The sequence below is a fragment of the Mugil cephalus genome, chromosome 12 (assembly GCF_022458985.1).
Source record: "Mugil cephalus isolate CIBA_MC_2020 chromosome 12, CIBA_Mcephalus_1.1, whole genome shotgun sequence".
NCBI lineage: Eukaryota > Metazoa > Chordata > Actinopteri > Mugiliformes > Mugilidae > Mugil > Mugil cephalus.
This window is the reverse complement of record NC_061781.1, coordinates 9,567,669-9,584,678: the sequence shown is the minus strand read 5'-3', so window position 1 is coordinate 9,584,678 and position 17,010 is coordinate 9,567,669. Positions and strand designations below refer to the sequence as shown.

The 17,010-nt window shown below is 38.0% G+C and overlaps 4 protein-coding genes across 4 annotated transcripts; all 4 read left to right on the top strand.

Moving 5' to 3' along the window:
• Window positions 1-1,070: 1,070 nt before the first annotated feature.
• LOC125018236 (olfactory receptor 10R2-like) lies at window positions 1,071-2,200 on the top strand. Its single transcript, XM_047602017.1, has one exon. It carries the CDS (start codon window positions 1,268-1,270, stop codon window positions 2,198-2,200), a length of 933 nt encoding a protein of 310 aa, XP_047457973.1. The 5' UTR covers window positions 1,071-1,267.
• Window positions 2,201-6,746: 4,546 nt separating this feature from the next.
• On the top strand, window positions 6,747-7,682 carry LOC125018235 (olfactory receptor 10J4-like). Its single transcript, XM_047602016.1, has one exon. The coding sequence runs from the start codon at window positions 6,747-6,749 to the stop codon at window positions 7,680-7,682; it is 936 nt and encodes a 311-aa protein (XP_047457972.1).
• A 2,660-nt stretch (window positions 7,683-10,342) lies between these two features.
• Window positions 10,343-11,281, top strand: LOC125018234 (olfactory receptor 6N1-like). Its single transcript, XM_047602015.1, has one exon. The coding sequence runs from the start codon at window positions 10,343-10,345 to the stop codon at window positions 11,279-11,281; it is 939 nt and encodes a 312-aa protein (XP_047457971.1).
• A 4,152-nt stretch (window positions 11,282-15,433) lies between these two features.
• On the top strand, window positions 15,434-16,363 carry LOC125018233 (olfactory receptor 6N2-like). The gene has a single exon (XM_047602014.1). The coding sequence runs from the start codon at window positions 15,434-15,436 to the stop codon at window positions 16,361-16,363; it is 930 nt and encodes a 309-aa protein (XP_047457970.1).
• The last annotated feature ends 647 nt before the right edge of the window (window positions 16,364-17,010 follow it).

Here is a 17,010-nt window from a genome sequence, read left to right as displayed (position 1 = left end):
TTTAGCTTGGTGTAATCATTCAAAGAGGAGCGGCTGCACCCAAATACAGTTTACTGTCACAACAGTCAGTTATAGATGTACAGACTGTAACCAACATAGAGATAATTAGAGTTGAGTATTTTGAATATTGTCAGTCTCCATACAGGGTCTCCATACAGGGCCTCCATACAAAGCACAGAAATTAGGTTTGTTTGACTTTGGATCAAGCTGAACATATAAGTTTAAGCTTTCCTAGGTAATCCAAACTCCAAAGAACATTTCATAGCAAACACATCTCACTACGACGGAGAGAAAATCCTGTTCATTTTACAATGAAATTATTACTTTAGTCTGGGTACATTTTCTTTTCTCTGTTCTCAAAACATATCTACATCCAGGTAAAAGTGCTCTACTACTGAAATCACAGAGGAGGGTGACTAATCATAAATCAGCTGAAGGCCCAAATTCTCATCAGATTTTATTTTATTTTTATTTATTTTTTAAAAAAAAAGGTGCCTTAAAAGTTTTTTGTCTCAAATATTCAAACTGCAGGAAAAACAGAAAATCTGATTGTTGCAGTTGTGACGTGGGCTGCGTCAATGATCCAGTCTGAACAGTCATATCAGAATTCATCGCAATTTCATTACTCTAAAGAGACAATTGTCAAACGTCATGAGTTACTTGGCAAAAAAGGCATATTTGACAGAAGGGACAGTGTGGCCTTTAAACATATTTGACAGTGTTTGAGGTTAAACGTCTGTATAAGCAATAGTTAAAGGGCCCGATCATAGCTGGTCTGTGTTAGAAAACTCACCTAAACAAATGGACCAACACGGTCACCAGGGAACTGAGGATTAAATGGAAAACATTTTAAGACATTTGCTTACAGGATGTGGGTGAAAAAAAAAATTCCCCACGATTGTAAATCCACCTAGAGTATTACACCATTGAGCCTTTGTTTGTCTCAACGGCAGTGTAGTCAGCCAATCTGTGATGTGTATTGTGTATTGTTGCTATCCCCATATTAAATATAAAGTCTTTCAATTCATAATGAAGGACTCTCCAGGAGCTTCGAACCAGAAGAACAGAGGTAACAGTAATAGTTCTGTGAAAATTATATAAAAACATAATGGACTTGTTTCGACAAAAAGAACGTAAGTAATTATACAATCATTGTTTTGTCTCTGTTTACAGCTGGATGATTTGCAGAAATAATAATGTAAAGTATCATTTAAAGGGCGGTTTGAAGGTCTTTCACAAGGAATCTGGTTCATGCTGACAGTGTGAAATGGATAATGACTCTGTGTTTCACTTTAACCTCACCATGTTTATGCCTATTGGATCTTATCGCTACCCAGCCTTTTTGGCGTGCTTCCTGCTGTTTGTCATTATTATCTCTGCTAATCTTCTCATAATACTGGTAATATTACGAGAGAGAACACTTCATGAGCCCATGTATATATTCATTGCATTTTTATCTGTCAACTCTCTGTATGGCTCTAGTGGTTTCTTCCCCAGATTCCTCATGGACCTCCTGTCTGACACTCATTTAATCTCACGCCCTGCTTGCTTCACTCAGATCTATATCATTTACACGTATGGCTCCTATGAAATGACCATCCTCAGTATTATGGCATATGACAGATATGTTGCTGTATGTGAGCCTTTACACTATCACAGCAAGGTGACTCCTAACACCGTGGGTAAACTGGTAGCCTTTGCTTTTATCTATCCAGCCTTCTCTATAGCTGCATGTGTTTATTTGACTGTAAAGCTTCCCATGTGTGGAAACAAGATCCAGAAAGTAGTTTGTACAATCTGGAAGATTGCTAAACTTTCATGTGTTTCCACAGTTATCAACAATATAGTTGGTTTGTTAGTGACTATTATTGCAGTAATTCTTCCCCTGATATTTGTCTTGTATACTTATTTGAGAATTATTATTGTGTGCAGGAGAAGCTCCTCTGAATTCAAGAGCAAAGTCTTTGAAACCTGCTTACCACATACTATTTCTTTTATTACTTATTCTGTTACTGTATTCTGTGATGTTGCCTTAAGTCGATTTGATGTTGAAAATCTGACAGAATTTTTTTCTTTCTTTATAACATTAGAGTTATTTATAGTTCCTCCACTTTTAAACCCACTCATATATGGTCTGAAATTACCAGAAATCAGAAAACAGATTTTGAGGATGTTACCTTTTTCAAAACCTTTTGCTTAAACAAAACTTTACTAAGCGTTATGTATAAAATATATTAACACGGTCACGGTTTGAAAATTCAAACAAGGCTCTCTGCCTCACATGGTCTCTTTGGTTTTAGATGATTTGTTGGTTTTAAGTTTAGGATTATAGCCTGTGCTGAAAAAAGGCATCATGTTATTCAGAAGGCTGTATCACATTTACTTCAATGTTAATTAATAACTCCACTATCTGTATTGAATTATTAAATGACCACAATATCAAAATACAATTAAGAAAAACAAATCATGAGATGCTTCACTGATACCTTATATTTCATAATAGGGTGTCAAATTCTGTTTTTATTTTTATTAATGTGAGCAGTGGTCAGTAAGTATTATAGAGTTGTCTTCCTCATATTGTTTCATTTGTGATTTATTCTACATATTTATTATATATTCATGACTTCACAAAACCTCAAAAAGATAAATTCATTCATAACTGTCATTCAGAATTTGCTGTCTTTCCTTCAGTTCTGAATCCTCTTCTTCTTACGAGAGAACATATGTTCAGAACTGCACTTTTAAAACCCCAAACTAAAATGTATCCCTATAACTTTTCCACAGTCTTGATATGGCCTGTGAATGTTTTGTGATGTGTGTAAACCATTTACAAGGGTCAAATCATCCACAAAAGCCAAGAACAATGTGTGCACACCAAGACAATGTAACTGATTTGATAATCAATGATTTTTCACTGCAGTTTAAACTGAAAAGGTCTTCATTTATATGTGGCGATGCGGTTAAATCTGATTCTGGAAATGTTCACTGAATCTTTTGTGTCCTATCTAGTGGATAAAACCTGTAAAAGTGCTTCATGTGTGAAGATAAAGTGTATCCGGTGAAATAAAAGTTCGTATTTTTGACTATACATTGTAGCAAATTATTTTTTACTGATTTTGAGGTTAAAATTATAAGCAGAAGGAAGATGAAATTTCACTGTGTAAAATAGCAGCTCAGATGAAAGTGAACTTTGTAAAATGTTTAACCTGTGCTTTTATGTTATTAAAGAATAAATAAAAGAATAAAATAAAAAACTTTAATGCACTTTAAATATACAAGATGATCCTAAGGAGTTATATATCTATATCTGACTTTCTGGAAGAATGGAATTGTAGATATTGGAAAGAAATATTCACTATCACATTTTAAAATATTCTTGATATCTTAAGTTTATTTTTCACTATGTCATTTTGTCTTTTTAAGAGGTGTCTAGGGACACAAGGGTTACCTCACTAGGGAAGATCTCACCTTCATTTGAAGGATGTTTATTAATCAGAACCAGGTTTACTGGCCAAAAATGTGTACACATACACGGAATTTGACTCGGGTCACTTTGCTCAGTGGTACAAGACAAACCCCTTAAACAAGTATGAAAATAAAAGTGTAAAAAATAGAAAACTGTAACAGGAAGTTAGGAAAATGATGGAGGGATGGGAAGGGTCAAATGTGTAGATGGAAGATGACACAGACCCTGTCATAGCCTACGTCACTGTGACGTCATAATGTTAACTGGAGGCAAAACAGAGGGAAGCTAGAGGCTAACACTGTCACTTTCAACCATGAAAGTTGACACTTGCTGTATTTTTTTGTTGCCAAAATCAAAAAATCAAAAACACTTACTTGAAGTTTTATCACATATATGCCACTGCCAGTCATAGATAACATGCACACTTCACATCAGGTCAGATTAATATGTAGTGCATCATCAGTTTCAGCCTGGATAGTTATGGGTTAGAATAAATTGTGACTGAAATTACGTTGCTTATTTAGGGGATTCTTATTACATATTAAAGCTAATGCTAACCGCTAGGTAATGCAACGTTAGTTACATGTTTCATGTGTGTCCAATCAGAAGTTGCATTTACTACTTTACCCTCCACAGTGGTTCCACTTACTTCTTGTGATATCTTTGTTGAAGAGGCTTCACTTGATAAAGACAGACTAGACTTCGTCCTCTCTGTGTCCTTTGGTCTAATCATCCATCCAGTGAGTGAAAGTGTAGGGGTCGGTGAATGTAGTCCCATCAGTCTGAATCAACTTTTTTAAAATAACACTCACGGTCTCGGGGAGTGAGTGTATTACTATATTCTCTAAAATATACGTTTCCCTCTTCCATTCATGCCAAAACAGTCTCTTCAAATATGCTAACTGCTGTCTTCAAGCTATAGTGTTGAGATCTTTTGCTTCCAGTAAAGCCCCGCCCCTCAAAATACATCACATTGTTTATAAACCGTGAAGGGGTCTATTCAGATGTGTACCCATGGGTGTGGGCTAAAACTTGGCTCCTTGTCCACCTCCACAACAGCCCTGTACTCCACCTCGTCACCATTGCTGATGCATCCAACCAGCAAGGGTGACGAGGTGGAGTACAGGGCTGTCGTGGACAACTTTGTCACATGGTGAGAGGAGAACCATCTACAGCTCAATGTGACAAAGACGAAGGAACTGGTGGTCCAGACCAGAGGAGGACCAAGGTGCTGGTGACCCCTGTTTCCATCCAGGGGGTCAATGTGGACATGGTGGGGGATTATAAGTATCTGGGGGTTCACATTGAAGATAGACTGGACTGGGGAAAGAACAGCGACGCCCTGTACAGAAAGGGCCAGATTTGCATATATTTTCTGAGGCGGTTGAGGTCTTTTAACATCTGCAGGACTATGCTCAGGGTGTTCTATGAGTCTGTGTTGGCCAGTGCCATCCTCTATGTTGATGCGTGCTGGGGCAGTAGGCTGAGGGTAGCGAATGCCAACAGACTGAACAGATTGATACGCAAGGCCAGTGACATTGTGGGAGTGAAGCTGGACCCTCTGACAGTGGTTTCAGACAGGAGAATGCTTCACAAGGTGAAAGGACAATGAGTCAAACCGACCCCATGACGTGCTGGCCACACACAGGAGTTTTTTCAGCACTAGACTGATCACACCACGATGCACCACAGAGCGCCACAGGAAATCATTCCTGCCTGTGGCCATTAACCTGTACAACTCCTCACTCTGAGGGCGCAGAACCCAAATTTAATTAAATTTATAATGTGCAATAATTCATGTTCACTTCATCTCATATACCAGTATATATTCTCTGCATACTAAGGGACTCTGGTCTTTACTATGTGCAATAACCCATGTTTAACTATACTAATCCTGAGATTATGCAATAACACATGCTTCACTTCATTATTTTCATACTTATAAATATTTCCTTATATTTTCTTACCATGTGCAAAAATGTTTGCCACTGTGCTGTATCCCATATTCAATGTCACTACAGAGCAATAACTTGAAACACAGGTTCACTTCACTTATACTTGTACATATTGTTATATATATATTTCATATATTTTTACATTCTCTTACTAATTGTTATTGCCTACATTGCTCTTTGTTCTCCTACACTTTGGGAAGGAGCTGCTGTAACAAAAAGTAATTTCCCCCTGGGATCAACAAAGTAATTGTGATTCGGATTGTGCTGCCAGTTAAAAACAGCCAGATGTGGTCTTGGGAAGCTGTTGCTGAATGAGGTGGGACGGCGAGCTATGAAACAGGGAGATGAACAAACTCCGTTTTTGCTTAATTTTCTGCTTAGTCAGCAAAAAAGCGCAGACCTCTCCAACAGATCCACATCTACGGCAGTTAGAAGACCAAGACTGTTACCCGTAGGTGGTAAATGTCAAAGGAACATCTGCATGAAGGGCATCACAAAGCCCCTCTGCTGGCTAGCCTCTAATCATAGCGCAACTTGTGCCATGTTCACCAGCTAGGTGGTGCACACACACCTGGCAGTCTTCCCATCCACCATTGTATTTACCAACCGGTGCCCAGAACTTGTCCTCTGGTTTAACTCTGGCAGCTCAGGCAGCCTTGTAGCAGGTGACACCACAAGGATGTAAAAGGAACTGGACATTGGAGGCCTGATCCAGCAGAAAGATATTAAGAGACATGCCACTAAAAGACACAGTTTCATAACAAAGTCACACCACAGAAGACTGCCTTGCAACCCTAGGGACTGTATCGCCAAGTTCTATCAAGCAGCTTGTAATCCCATTTTATATCTTTTCATAGTTTTTGTATTATTTTATCATCTCGGAACACAGGTTCACTTCACGTTGAAGATTCGTAGTTGTTTTTCATTTACTTGCAATATTGTATACATCATGGACATCAAGAAGCTCGATGTGATGTAATGTGAGTCAGAATCCCCTGAGCTGAAAAACTGGGATGACATCAGGCGCCAGACAACATTAAAAAATCTTAACTCCTCCCTTTTCTCCACACTTGTTATATGTCTGCAGATGTAACCAACAATCTAACCTTGCAGCAAAATGTAGACGTGAGCATAGATAAACCTTAGTTTGGTAAGTATAGTCACATTGTTGTACGTATGACTAATATTTCGTGACATGATCCGTGACATGTTTTCTTGCACAGATGCTGTCAAACCAGACCACTGATATCTCAAAACAGGAAAAAGACTTTGTCTAACAACAGACCAAAACATTTAATTCTATGTCACTAATTTAGTTAAGGACAATGGAAAACAGTACTTTTGCTTTTTACTTTGACCTCACCGTGTTTGTGAACATCGGACATTATTACTTTCTAGCCTTTATTTTTTGCCTTCTGCTCTACTGCTTTATTGTCTCTGCTAATCTTTTCATGATACTGGTAATATTCAGACATAGAATACTTCATGAGCCCATGTATATATTCATTGCATTTTTATCTGTCAACTCTCTGTACGGCTCCGTTGGTTTCTTCCCCAGATTCCTCATGGACCTCCTGTCTGACACTCATTTAATCTCACGTCCTGCTTGCTTCACTCAGATCTATATTATTTACACGTATGGCTCCTATGAAATGACCATCCTCAGTATTATGGCATATGATAGATATGTTGCTGTATGTGAGCCTTTACACTATCACAGAAAGATGACCCCTACCACCGTGCGTAGGTTGGTAGCCTTTGCGTGGTTCTGTCCGGCCTTTGTTGTTGCAACATGTCTCTACCTGACTATAAGGCTTCCTTTGTGTGGCAATTTGATCCCAAAAGTGTACTGTACTATTTGGAAGGTTGCTAAATTGTCTTGTGTTGACACATCTATCAACAACATTGTTGGTTTGCTTATGACCACATTAACAGTAATTCTTCCCCTGATCTACGTCTTGTATACTTACTTAAGAATTATTCTTGTGTGCAGGAGAAGCTCTGCTGAATTCAAGAGCAAAGTCTTTGAAACCTGCTTGCCACATACTATTTCATTTATCACTTATTCTGTAACTATATTTTCTGATGTTGCCCTGAGTCGTTTTGAAATTGAAAAAGTGAGCCCAGTTTTTGCTATTATTTTATCGTTAGAGTTTGTAACAATTCCTCCAGTTTTGAACCCTATCGTGTATGGCCTGAAATTACCGGAAATCAGAAGACACATTGTGAAGATGTTACCTATTTCAAAACCTTTCTCCTGAACAAAAACACACCAAGTAACAGCATAATGTTCCAACTATATTCATATAATGTCATCTGCCAGTTTGTTTCTTTTAAGACAATAAAGGACAATGTAAAGCTCTCAGACGGTAAAACTCAATTGCATTTCTGCTGAAGTGCAGCAGTGGAGCCTGCACAGAAATAGTTGACAACATAGCGATACTTTCAAATACACATGTATATATCTTCTTCTAAGTAGAAGGCTGCATCACACTTACTAAAACGTTGATGAAATGACTCCACTATCTGTATTACCTTAACTGATCACCCTATTAAAACATAATTAAGTAAAATATTTTGTGAAGATGCTTAAGATTTAGATACCATTTTCATACAACATTTTACGCCTTATTTTACGCTGATTTCTGAAGTTTCCACTATGTTGGTTTTCAGTTTGCAGACTAAATCTAGTATTTAGAGCAAGTAACACAAGTACAATGAAACACAGAAGTCATACAATAACTGAATCAGTCAAATCAGTCTGATCAATAATAAGATATGGGTTTCTGGAGCCTTAGTTTTAACAGTCAGAATTTGTGCATCTTTTATTTTATTCTAGACTGACAATGCTCCTCTGCTGCTGGGAGTCATTTCTTGAAGATAAATATGGAAATATTTGGTTTCGAACAAACAAAACTTAAGTGGTCGTATCGCGTCAATGATCTTGCAGTCGCATAATTTCTTAATAGGTATGAATGCCCTGCTTGGGAAACAGACGTTTTGAGTATCTACTTCATGTGTGAATCTGTTAAGCCCTTTCAAAGTATAATGTTCTTTCCCAAAAACTTTAGAGAGGATAAGAGAGTTAACCTTTCATTAGGATCGGACCCTGAATCTGGTTCAACGAAATAATATGGGCTCTGATCTAGCCAGGACCTTCTGGCCAGTGTTTTGTGCCCTTTTCTAGGGCTCCTTTGCTCTTAAAAGCAAGGCTGGTTGGCAAGAATGATGGGCCTCTGCATTCAGTGCATAATATGTCATTGAGTGACTAGTCACTTTCAGTGTAAACTTGGATTTAGACTCTGTTGGGGTCAAAATACATTTCTCAACACCGAAGTGCAGAGAAGACCAATAAAACTGTGTTTAAAAAAAATAGCTATAATTTCTACACATTTTCTCCAATGTATATGAGAATATCCTTCAATGAAAGTTGACAGTCTGCACTTTAATGGTGTGTTCAAACAAGCAGTGACTGAGCAACGAGCTACAATCACAATGATCAATGAAATCTAATGATATGAAGCAACAAACTGAGGCTTGGCAAGGTCCAAAGTCAGAGTGACATGTCAGGCAAATGTCCCTTTTTGTTTCACCAGTTAATTGTTAAAAGGATAATGTCATCCAAACGACGACAAGCATGTGAGCAACACTTCATCCATGACTCTCCAACAGTTTAGCTGGCCTTTTTGTAACTTTAGTCACTCTTAGTGTGAATGCAGTAGAAGTCTAAATCATTATATAAATATAAATGTATTGCAACCTCAGCATCAGCTAAAATTAACAAAATGTGTCAATGTCCAAACATCAGCTACACAAACATTGTACCTAATGCCTTTGAAATTATTTTGTAGCCCACAATCATACCTTTTAATAATGTCTGTATATATTGTCCATGCTTTGCATAACCAGTGCATTCACATGCACAACTTAATCGAGCTATGCTCGAAATTCAAGTTTCTGAATGCGGTCAATTGTCCCAGTTTACATGCAACAGAGAAAATCGGATAACTTGATGGGAACATGTCCTCCTCCTCCACACTAGGTGGCGATATGTGTCATTTCAGCAGGTTAATACCATGTTAATGCGGCCCCCTTTCCGGTTGACCTAATAAGTCATATAATAAACAAGAGTCATAGCCTAGCTAAAGAAAGTGTTCATTCTCTAGCTAGATTTGATAAATGAAAAAAAAACACACCACAATCATAACTCATGACTATTAACACTTCTATGCCTCACAAGCGACACCAGTTACGTTGTTCTACATTGTTATTCAGATCAGTCTCATAAAATCAGAATATCAGACATTAATCAATCTTTAAAGAGATTAGCTGACATATTCAAAATGATCCTTTCGATGATTAAAAAAACTTTGTGTCCATATGTATAGATGCATGTGAATCTGTTTTTTTTTTTTTTTTTTTTACATAATATAATTCCTCTCATGCTATTGTATATTTTAAAGCCCAAAAGAGAATTAACAGGGGCGTTAATTACTTGATTTAGAAATTGTTAAATAAAGTTTCACTAATTTTGCTGAAGTGTGACTAAAATTTTGCCCAGCAAACATGATGTCATTTACAGTTATCCCAATGAGCCTTTGTCTCAACTGTAGTGAAATCAGCCAATCAGTAATTTCCACAATGTTCTTCCTGTTGCTTTTCCCACCATAAAATACTCTTTCAGCTCCTAATCACATGTACACATGAACATGTACTGGATGTTTTTTGCCCATGACAGGTAAAAAAAGACCTTCAAATTAAAGGAATAGAAGCAACAAACTTTGTTACTGTCTTTTTAGAAATGTGGATGTAGTAATAATTTTGTTTGTCTGAGTAAAAAAATAATAGTTTGTGATTTACAGAAACAGTAATGTAAAGTTTCATTTCCAGAGCGGGTTAAGGTTAATGCTGATAGTGTGAAATGGATAATGACTCTGTGTTTCACTTTAACCTCACCATGTTTATGCCTATTGGATCTTATCGCTACCCAGCCTTTTTGGCGTGCTTCCTGCTGTTTCTCATTATTATCTCTGCTAATCTTCTTATAATACTGGTAATATTACGAGAGAGAACACTTCATGAGCCCATGTATATATTCATTGCATTTTTATCTGTCAACTCTCTGTATAGCTCTGCTGGATTCTTTCCCAGATTCCTCATGGACCTCCTGTCTGACACTCATTTAATCTCACGTCCTGCTTGCTTCACTCAGATCTATATTATTTACACGTATGGCTCCTATGAAATGACCATCCTCAGTATTATGGCATATGATAGATATGTTGCTGTATGTGAGCCTTTACACTATCACAGAAAGGTGACTCCTAACACAGTGGGTAAACTGGTAGCCTTTGCTTTTATCTATCCAGCTTTTTATATAGCCATATGTCTTTATTTGACTATAAGGCTTCCTTTGTGTGGCAACAAGATCCAGAAAGTATACTGTGCCATCTGGAACATCGCTAAATTGTCATGTGTTTCCACAGTTATCAACAATATTGTTGGTTTGTTAGTGACTGTTATTGCGATAATTCTTCCCCTGATATTTGTCTTGTATACTTATTTGAGAATTATTATTGTGTGCAGAAGAAGCTCCTCTGAATTCAAGAGCAAAGTCTTCCAAACCTGCTTACCACATACTATTTCTTTTGCCACCTATTCTGTTGCTGTGTTTTGTGACATTGCCCTAAGTCGGATTGATGTTGAAAAGCTGAACACATTGCTTGCTACCATTTTATCCATAGAGTTTCTGGTGATTCCTCCATTTATAAACCCGCTCATATATGGTCTAAAATTACCAGAAATCAGAAGACACATTTTTAGGATGGTAACCTTTTTAAAACCCTTCTCAATGGCCTAGAAAGTTACAGCATTATTAAGAAGATTCATACCATGTTATCCATTGTAGCTCTCAAAAGAACAGAATTTTAAGTTTCAGGGTTAACTTAATCAAAACACTTGTGCACAACCACAACATTGTGGTTGTTTGAAAGTATATTGAAAATATAAAGAGAAAATTTAAGGCACTTAAAGTCAAGTTTGAAGAAGCTTAAGACTTAAGACAACAAAGCAGTTGTGGTCTGATCACTTGCAGATTTTACTGAGTTTGAGTGTGTATCAGATGAGATATCCAGCTCTCATGTGTTAAAGCTGATCTGCACAGCAAATAAATTTACAGTAAACGAAACATTAAAACTCCAACTCCATGTTTTATTCTGTACCTTACATCCTAGATCCTTACATGTGGGTGTGCCCGAGGCTTGGACACTTGAAGGCTTAGAGTCAGTACAGAGATACCAGGAAAACCAGCCAATACAACATTACACATTCTCAAAAGTTAATTAAGTAGTGCTACAAAATAAAATTATGAAATGAATCATGACTGTGTGTTTCATTTTAATCTGATCATGTATGTGCCCACTGGATCGTATCACTTTATACTGTTATTGTACTACTGGAGTCTTTAATGATTCCACCATTTTTAAGTCATCTTGTGTACGACCTGAAATTATGCTGGATCACATCACAATGTTAATGATAGGACTCCATCTATCTATCTTAATGTATTACTCTACTGTACCAACATACAATTAAAATATTTTAATTAAAGAAAATTCATGTTTTGGTCCGCTAATATGTATCCTCCACGGGCTAAATTTTTCAGAATTATCCATAGTGGAAAGTTGGAAAGTGCATTGAACAATTATTCAGCAAATCAAAAATAGTACAATGAAAAGGCTAAATACTGATCTGTCTTTTTACCAGAAATCCACTAGTGGCTTGAAGTCATTTATGCTAGGCTACATTGAGATTGCTGTTAAAAAGTGGACCAAATCTGTTTCTATCTATCTATCTATCTATCTATCTATCTATATTTATAAAAGCTCAAATCACAAGGAATCTGGTCTTTTTAGGGTTTTCTGATTTGTGTCGCTTCGTTGCATGGTTCTAAATCAAATATAGTTCTGGTAATTTCCAGTGATTCTTCACTCTGAACAGTAATAAAATTCACTGAATTTCACTCATCTAGACTGACATTTACACACAACTGCCACTCAATGGATATTTTCTCTTTTTTGGACCATTCTCTGTACACTCTAGAGATGATTGTGTGTAAAAATCCCAGTAGATCAGCAGTTTCTTAAATACTCAGACCAGCCCGTCTGGCACCAACGACCATACCACGTTCATAGTCATTTAAATCCCCTTTCTTCCCCATTCCAATGCTCGGTTTGAACTTCAGCAAGTTGTCTTGATCACCTCTACATGCCTAAATGCACTGAATGGCAGCCATGTCATTGGCTGATTAGCTATTTGTGTTAACAAGCAATTCAAGAGGTGTACCTAATAAAGTGGCCAGTGTATGTCATCATATCAAATGGTTCAAGATCTCATTATATCAGATACTCAAGATCGAAACAATAACATGACAACAATAAAAAAAACAATGCACAAATCGTGGTGTGAACGGTGGACACCCAATACACAGCAATCAATATACAAAGTCACCACAAACAATATACCACAGCCAAACAGACAGGTGCACGGCTCCATGAGCTTGTGTCCCCCACACACGCCTTTTGCGATGTACACATTATTAAGTAACTCTTTTTCAGAATAAGAGCACAAGAGCCACGTGCCCATTAGGGGTCGATGTTGCTTATGTTGCATTTTACTTTGAAGGAGTCTTCCAGCCCGAATGTAATTGTGTGCTTGACCTCCAACCGACAGAGATATATTATAGATGAGTACTAGATGAAATGTTTATTCTACAGCCAAGACATTGTCGAGTGGTTCTTTTCCAGCAGAAGCTACCACAACGCCTATACACGTATTGCCAGTTATTATGCAAATTGATTATAACTGAAACAATATGGAAACTAACACCAAGCACTGGTTAACCAAGTTTTCTGAATAAATCACTCCTAGTTGAATGACATAATTTTGTCTTTTTCCTCTCGAGAAATGACTAAATCCTCCAGTAAATGTGGTCCCAAACCTCCAACTTCTGCTCAAGTGGTTAAGTCTTAAATCTCACACTGGCCAGGTAGTCAACTGGATTCATGCTCATCATGCAATGAATGAATGAATAAATGAATGAATGAAACATTAATTAGTCATGTTATGTTACGTACCTTAGCAGAGAAAGACCTGTGCAGTCCTCACCTTGCTTAAAATCAATCAGTGAGAAGCACTCTGGGGCCCTCAATGCAAAGTTCTTTGAGAGGAGGCTGAAGGGGGCTGGCCTCAGCCCTGAAGTACTGACTACCTTCTACCAGTGTATGGTGGACAACACACTGACATCCTATATTACTCTCTGGTACGACAACTGCTCCTTGGGGGACAGAAAGGTACTACGAAACAAAAAAAATCACTTAACTGCAGCCTCCCTTACGTAGAGGACATCTATGTGAGCAGCTACACAGGCAAAGCGACAGGCATCATGGGGGACTCCACTCACCCAGCACACTGTCAGGAGTGAGGCTGCACAGCCTCAGAGCCAGAACAACAAGCCTGAAGTGCAGTTTCTTTCCAGACGCTGTGAGGCTGTCGAACTTTGAAATAGGAGCTGTCACCCTCTGCACTATTGCACCCCTTGCTGCTATGCTACTTTGAGCCTAAAGCTGCTCAGTCTTCACTGCGTGTCTGTTTTATTCGATTATATTACTATATTTGCTGTTAGTGTTGCATTACAATGAATTTATTATTAGAGTAGTATATGTATACTGTGGTCCTGGTAAACATATTTAATTTCCAACATGTGTCAACATGTTGCTGTCATGACAAGAAAGTGAATCTGAACCTGTCTAGTTATTAATGAATTCGGTGTAAATTATTTCAGCATCTGCTTGGTCTAACCTGGAATACGGTTAAAGACTGATGATAAGCAATCTTGCTCCTGCTCACTGTGCTGTGGGCAGCAGCAACAGGTAAATATGTTTTTAATTCAAAACAAGCAATATAGATCGAGCACTCCCGCTGTGACCTCAGCAGGATTCGGTGAAACAAACTCCACAGTGGCAGTGGATCTGGGAACCATCTAATTCTACAGACCACTTCTGGATGATATTTTAAATGTACAGTTCCATGACAACAAACCCAGATCCATTGCAGCTATTGACAGCTGGCAACACTTTACCATCAAGGCTATCAAAACCGCTCCATTTCATTTAGTTTGTACTTTTTTGACTGCTTTTCTTTTTTTATTATTATTATTTTTTACATTTTAGTACAGTGGAGGCCCTGTTTAGTTTATTATGATATACATAAACATGAGCTGAGGAGGAGATGAAATACATTGGCCTTTTGGGAGGAATGCTCCCTGGAGAAAACAGGTCAGTGAAACCTAAAACCATTTGGGCAAAGTTTGTTTTTCTGTTTGCTTCTGTCTGCTGTGTGCACAGCTTGGCCCTGATATTTGTGTATGTGTGTATATGTGTGCATAGCAAGGTGACAAGTGGACTAGCCTAGTCAGTTTAGCCTGAGTCCAGTAACTGTCCCATCCACTACAAGCTATTCATTCATCATTTCATTCCAAGATATCAAAGGTAACAACAGGCTTTGAATTCTTGTATAGTTATTACCTTTCGTGATAAGAGCATGCAGGCTCGCTACCATTGTCCTGGTCTTACAATGTGTGCAGAGGTTGACAAGCACCTGTGCTAGTGGCATTATGCTACAGATGCTAAATTTTTAAATCCACGTAAATTTACAAAATATATACCGTAGGCCTAGCTACACACGTAAACTACTATCAGCAGAAGATGAAGGGGGTTTCTTTTACAACTCTATTTACAGCTTCTCTCTGTGATATGGAAAGTCTTCTGTGGCCTGTTCTAGCTAACGGATTGGATAGTTTGAATTACCATATTCAATGCCTCATTATCGGTTGCCATCATGGAGGATATAATTGACATCAAGATGACAGTTTAGTCTGGTTGGTCTTCTTTCTCCAGCAAGTTAGTCAGGTATGCGAATATTTTTTTTCCACATAGAAATCTATTATTTTAACATGATGCAGAATGTTTCAGTGAGCGCTGTGTTTACGCTGGCAGGGTTAGGTGGGATTTCATACTACAGAGTTCCTCTGTTTGCTCTCACTTTGCTGTGTTACGGTGTGATTTGGCTGTTGAATCTAACTATTATTGTGACAATCATCGTGGATAAAAATCTGCATGAACCCATGTACATCTTCCTCTGTAATCTGTGCATCAATGGACTCTATGGGACATCAGGTTTTTATCCCAAATTCCTCAGTGATCTTCTGTCTACCACTCATGTCATCTCTTATGCTGGATGTCTTTTACAGGGTTTTGTGTTGCACTCTTCAGCCTGTGCTGACTTATCTTTTCTAGCTCTGATGGCCTATGACAGATATGTGGCTATATGCCAACCTCTGGTGTACCACTCTGTGATGACTAAACAAAGAATTTGTCTCTTTGTGTCCTTTGCATGGCTGATTCCATTTTATGTGATGTTTATGGGCACAATTACAACATCAATGTCGAGAATATGTGGCTCACACATACCAAAGATCTACTGTGTCAACTTGTTAGTTTCTAATCTAGCTTGCTCTGCCTCTCTAGCTAAAATTATCATTCCAGCTTTTAATTATACTTTCTATTTTGGCCATTTCGTTTTCATTATTTGGTCTTATGTATATCTGATCAGGACAAGCTCAGGATCTAGAGCGGGGAGGGCAAAGTTCATGCAAACATGTTTGCCACACTTATTTTGTTTACTTGCTTTAGTTATGTGTTTGCTCTTTGATTTGTTGTACATGCGATTCGGCTCTAAGGACTTATCACAAATTATCCAGAATTTCATGGCAATAGAATTCCTCCTCATTCCTCCCATCTTAAATCCTGTCATATACGGTTTAAAATTGACACAAATAAGAAACAGGATTATTCAGTTCCTCCTGTGTCCTCAACACCTTTAAACCTGTAATCCAGAAGGTGTTTATAAACGCAACCTGACTGTTAGAGTTTCGAGTAGATGCTTCGCCACTCTTCCAAATAGCTTCTAAGGGACTGGAGGGACGTTGAGATTTAAATGGGGAACTCTGTGGGTAAAACTCATCAGAAATTTGCTTGACTTGTTTCCATGAGAACCAGAAACAGGGGTAACTAATTTCCACTAATGGCTGGAAACTTACTTGTAGACTGTCCAGGGTGTGCCCCTCCACTCGCCCGATGACAACTGGGACAAGCTCCAGCAACCCCCGCGACCCTAGTGAGAAGAAGCAGTAGTAGAAGATGAGATGAGATGAGATACTTACCTGTCGTTGAGGCAAAGGGGCATTAGTCCCTTAGAACTGAAGAAGCTACTCAGATGAGCAGCAAAATGTCTTCTCAAAACTCAAAAGTCCAATTCCCCTTTTAAATATCTTTTGGATAACCATGACCTGGACGATTAACAACCTTCATACACATTTAGACATGACTATCCTCTCACAGTGATCACAAAATGCACAGGATCATACATGTACAGGCCTCAATGTTAATATTGTTTACAAAGTTTGTGTACAGATGTGTCAGAATGAACAACATTTTCAGATGAATCCCACTAAAACTTTTCAAACTCACA

What these genes read in the sequence shown, in the direction of transcription:
- LOC125018236 (XM_047602017.1), top strand. Translation starts at nt 1,268, where the DNA reads ATGGATAATGACTCTGTGTTTCACTTTAACCTCACCATGTTTATGCCT.
- LOC125018235 (XM_047602016.1), top strand. Translation starts at nt 6,747, where the DNA reads ATGGAAAACAGTACTTTTGCTTTTTACTTTGACCTCACCGTGTTTGTG.
- LOC125018234 (XM_047602015.1), top strand. Translation starts at nt 10,343, where the DNA reads ATGGATAATGACTCTGTGTTTCACTTTAACCTCACCATGTTTATGCCT.
- LOC125018233 (XM_047602014.1), top strand. Translation starts at nt 15,434, where the DNA reads ATGATGCAGAATGTTTCAGTGAGCGCTGTGTTTACGCTGGCAGGGTTA.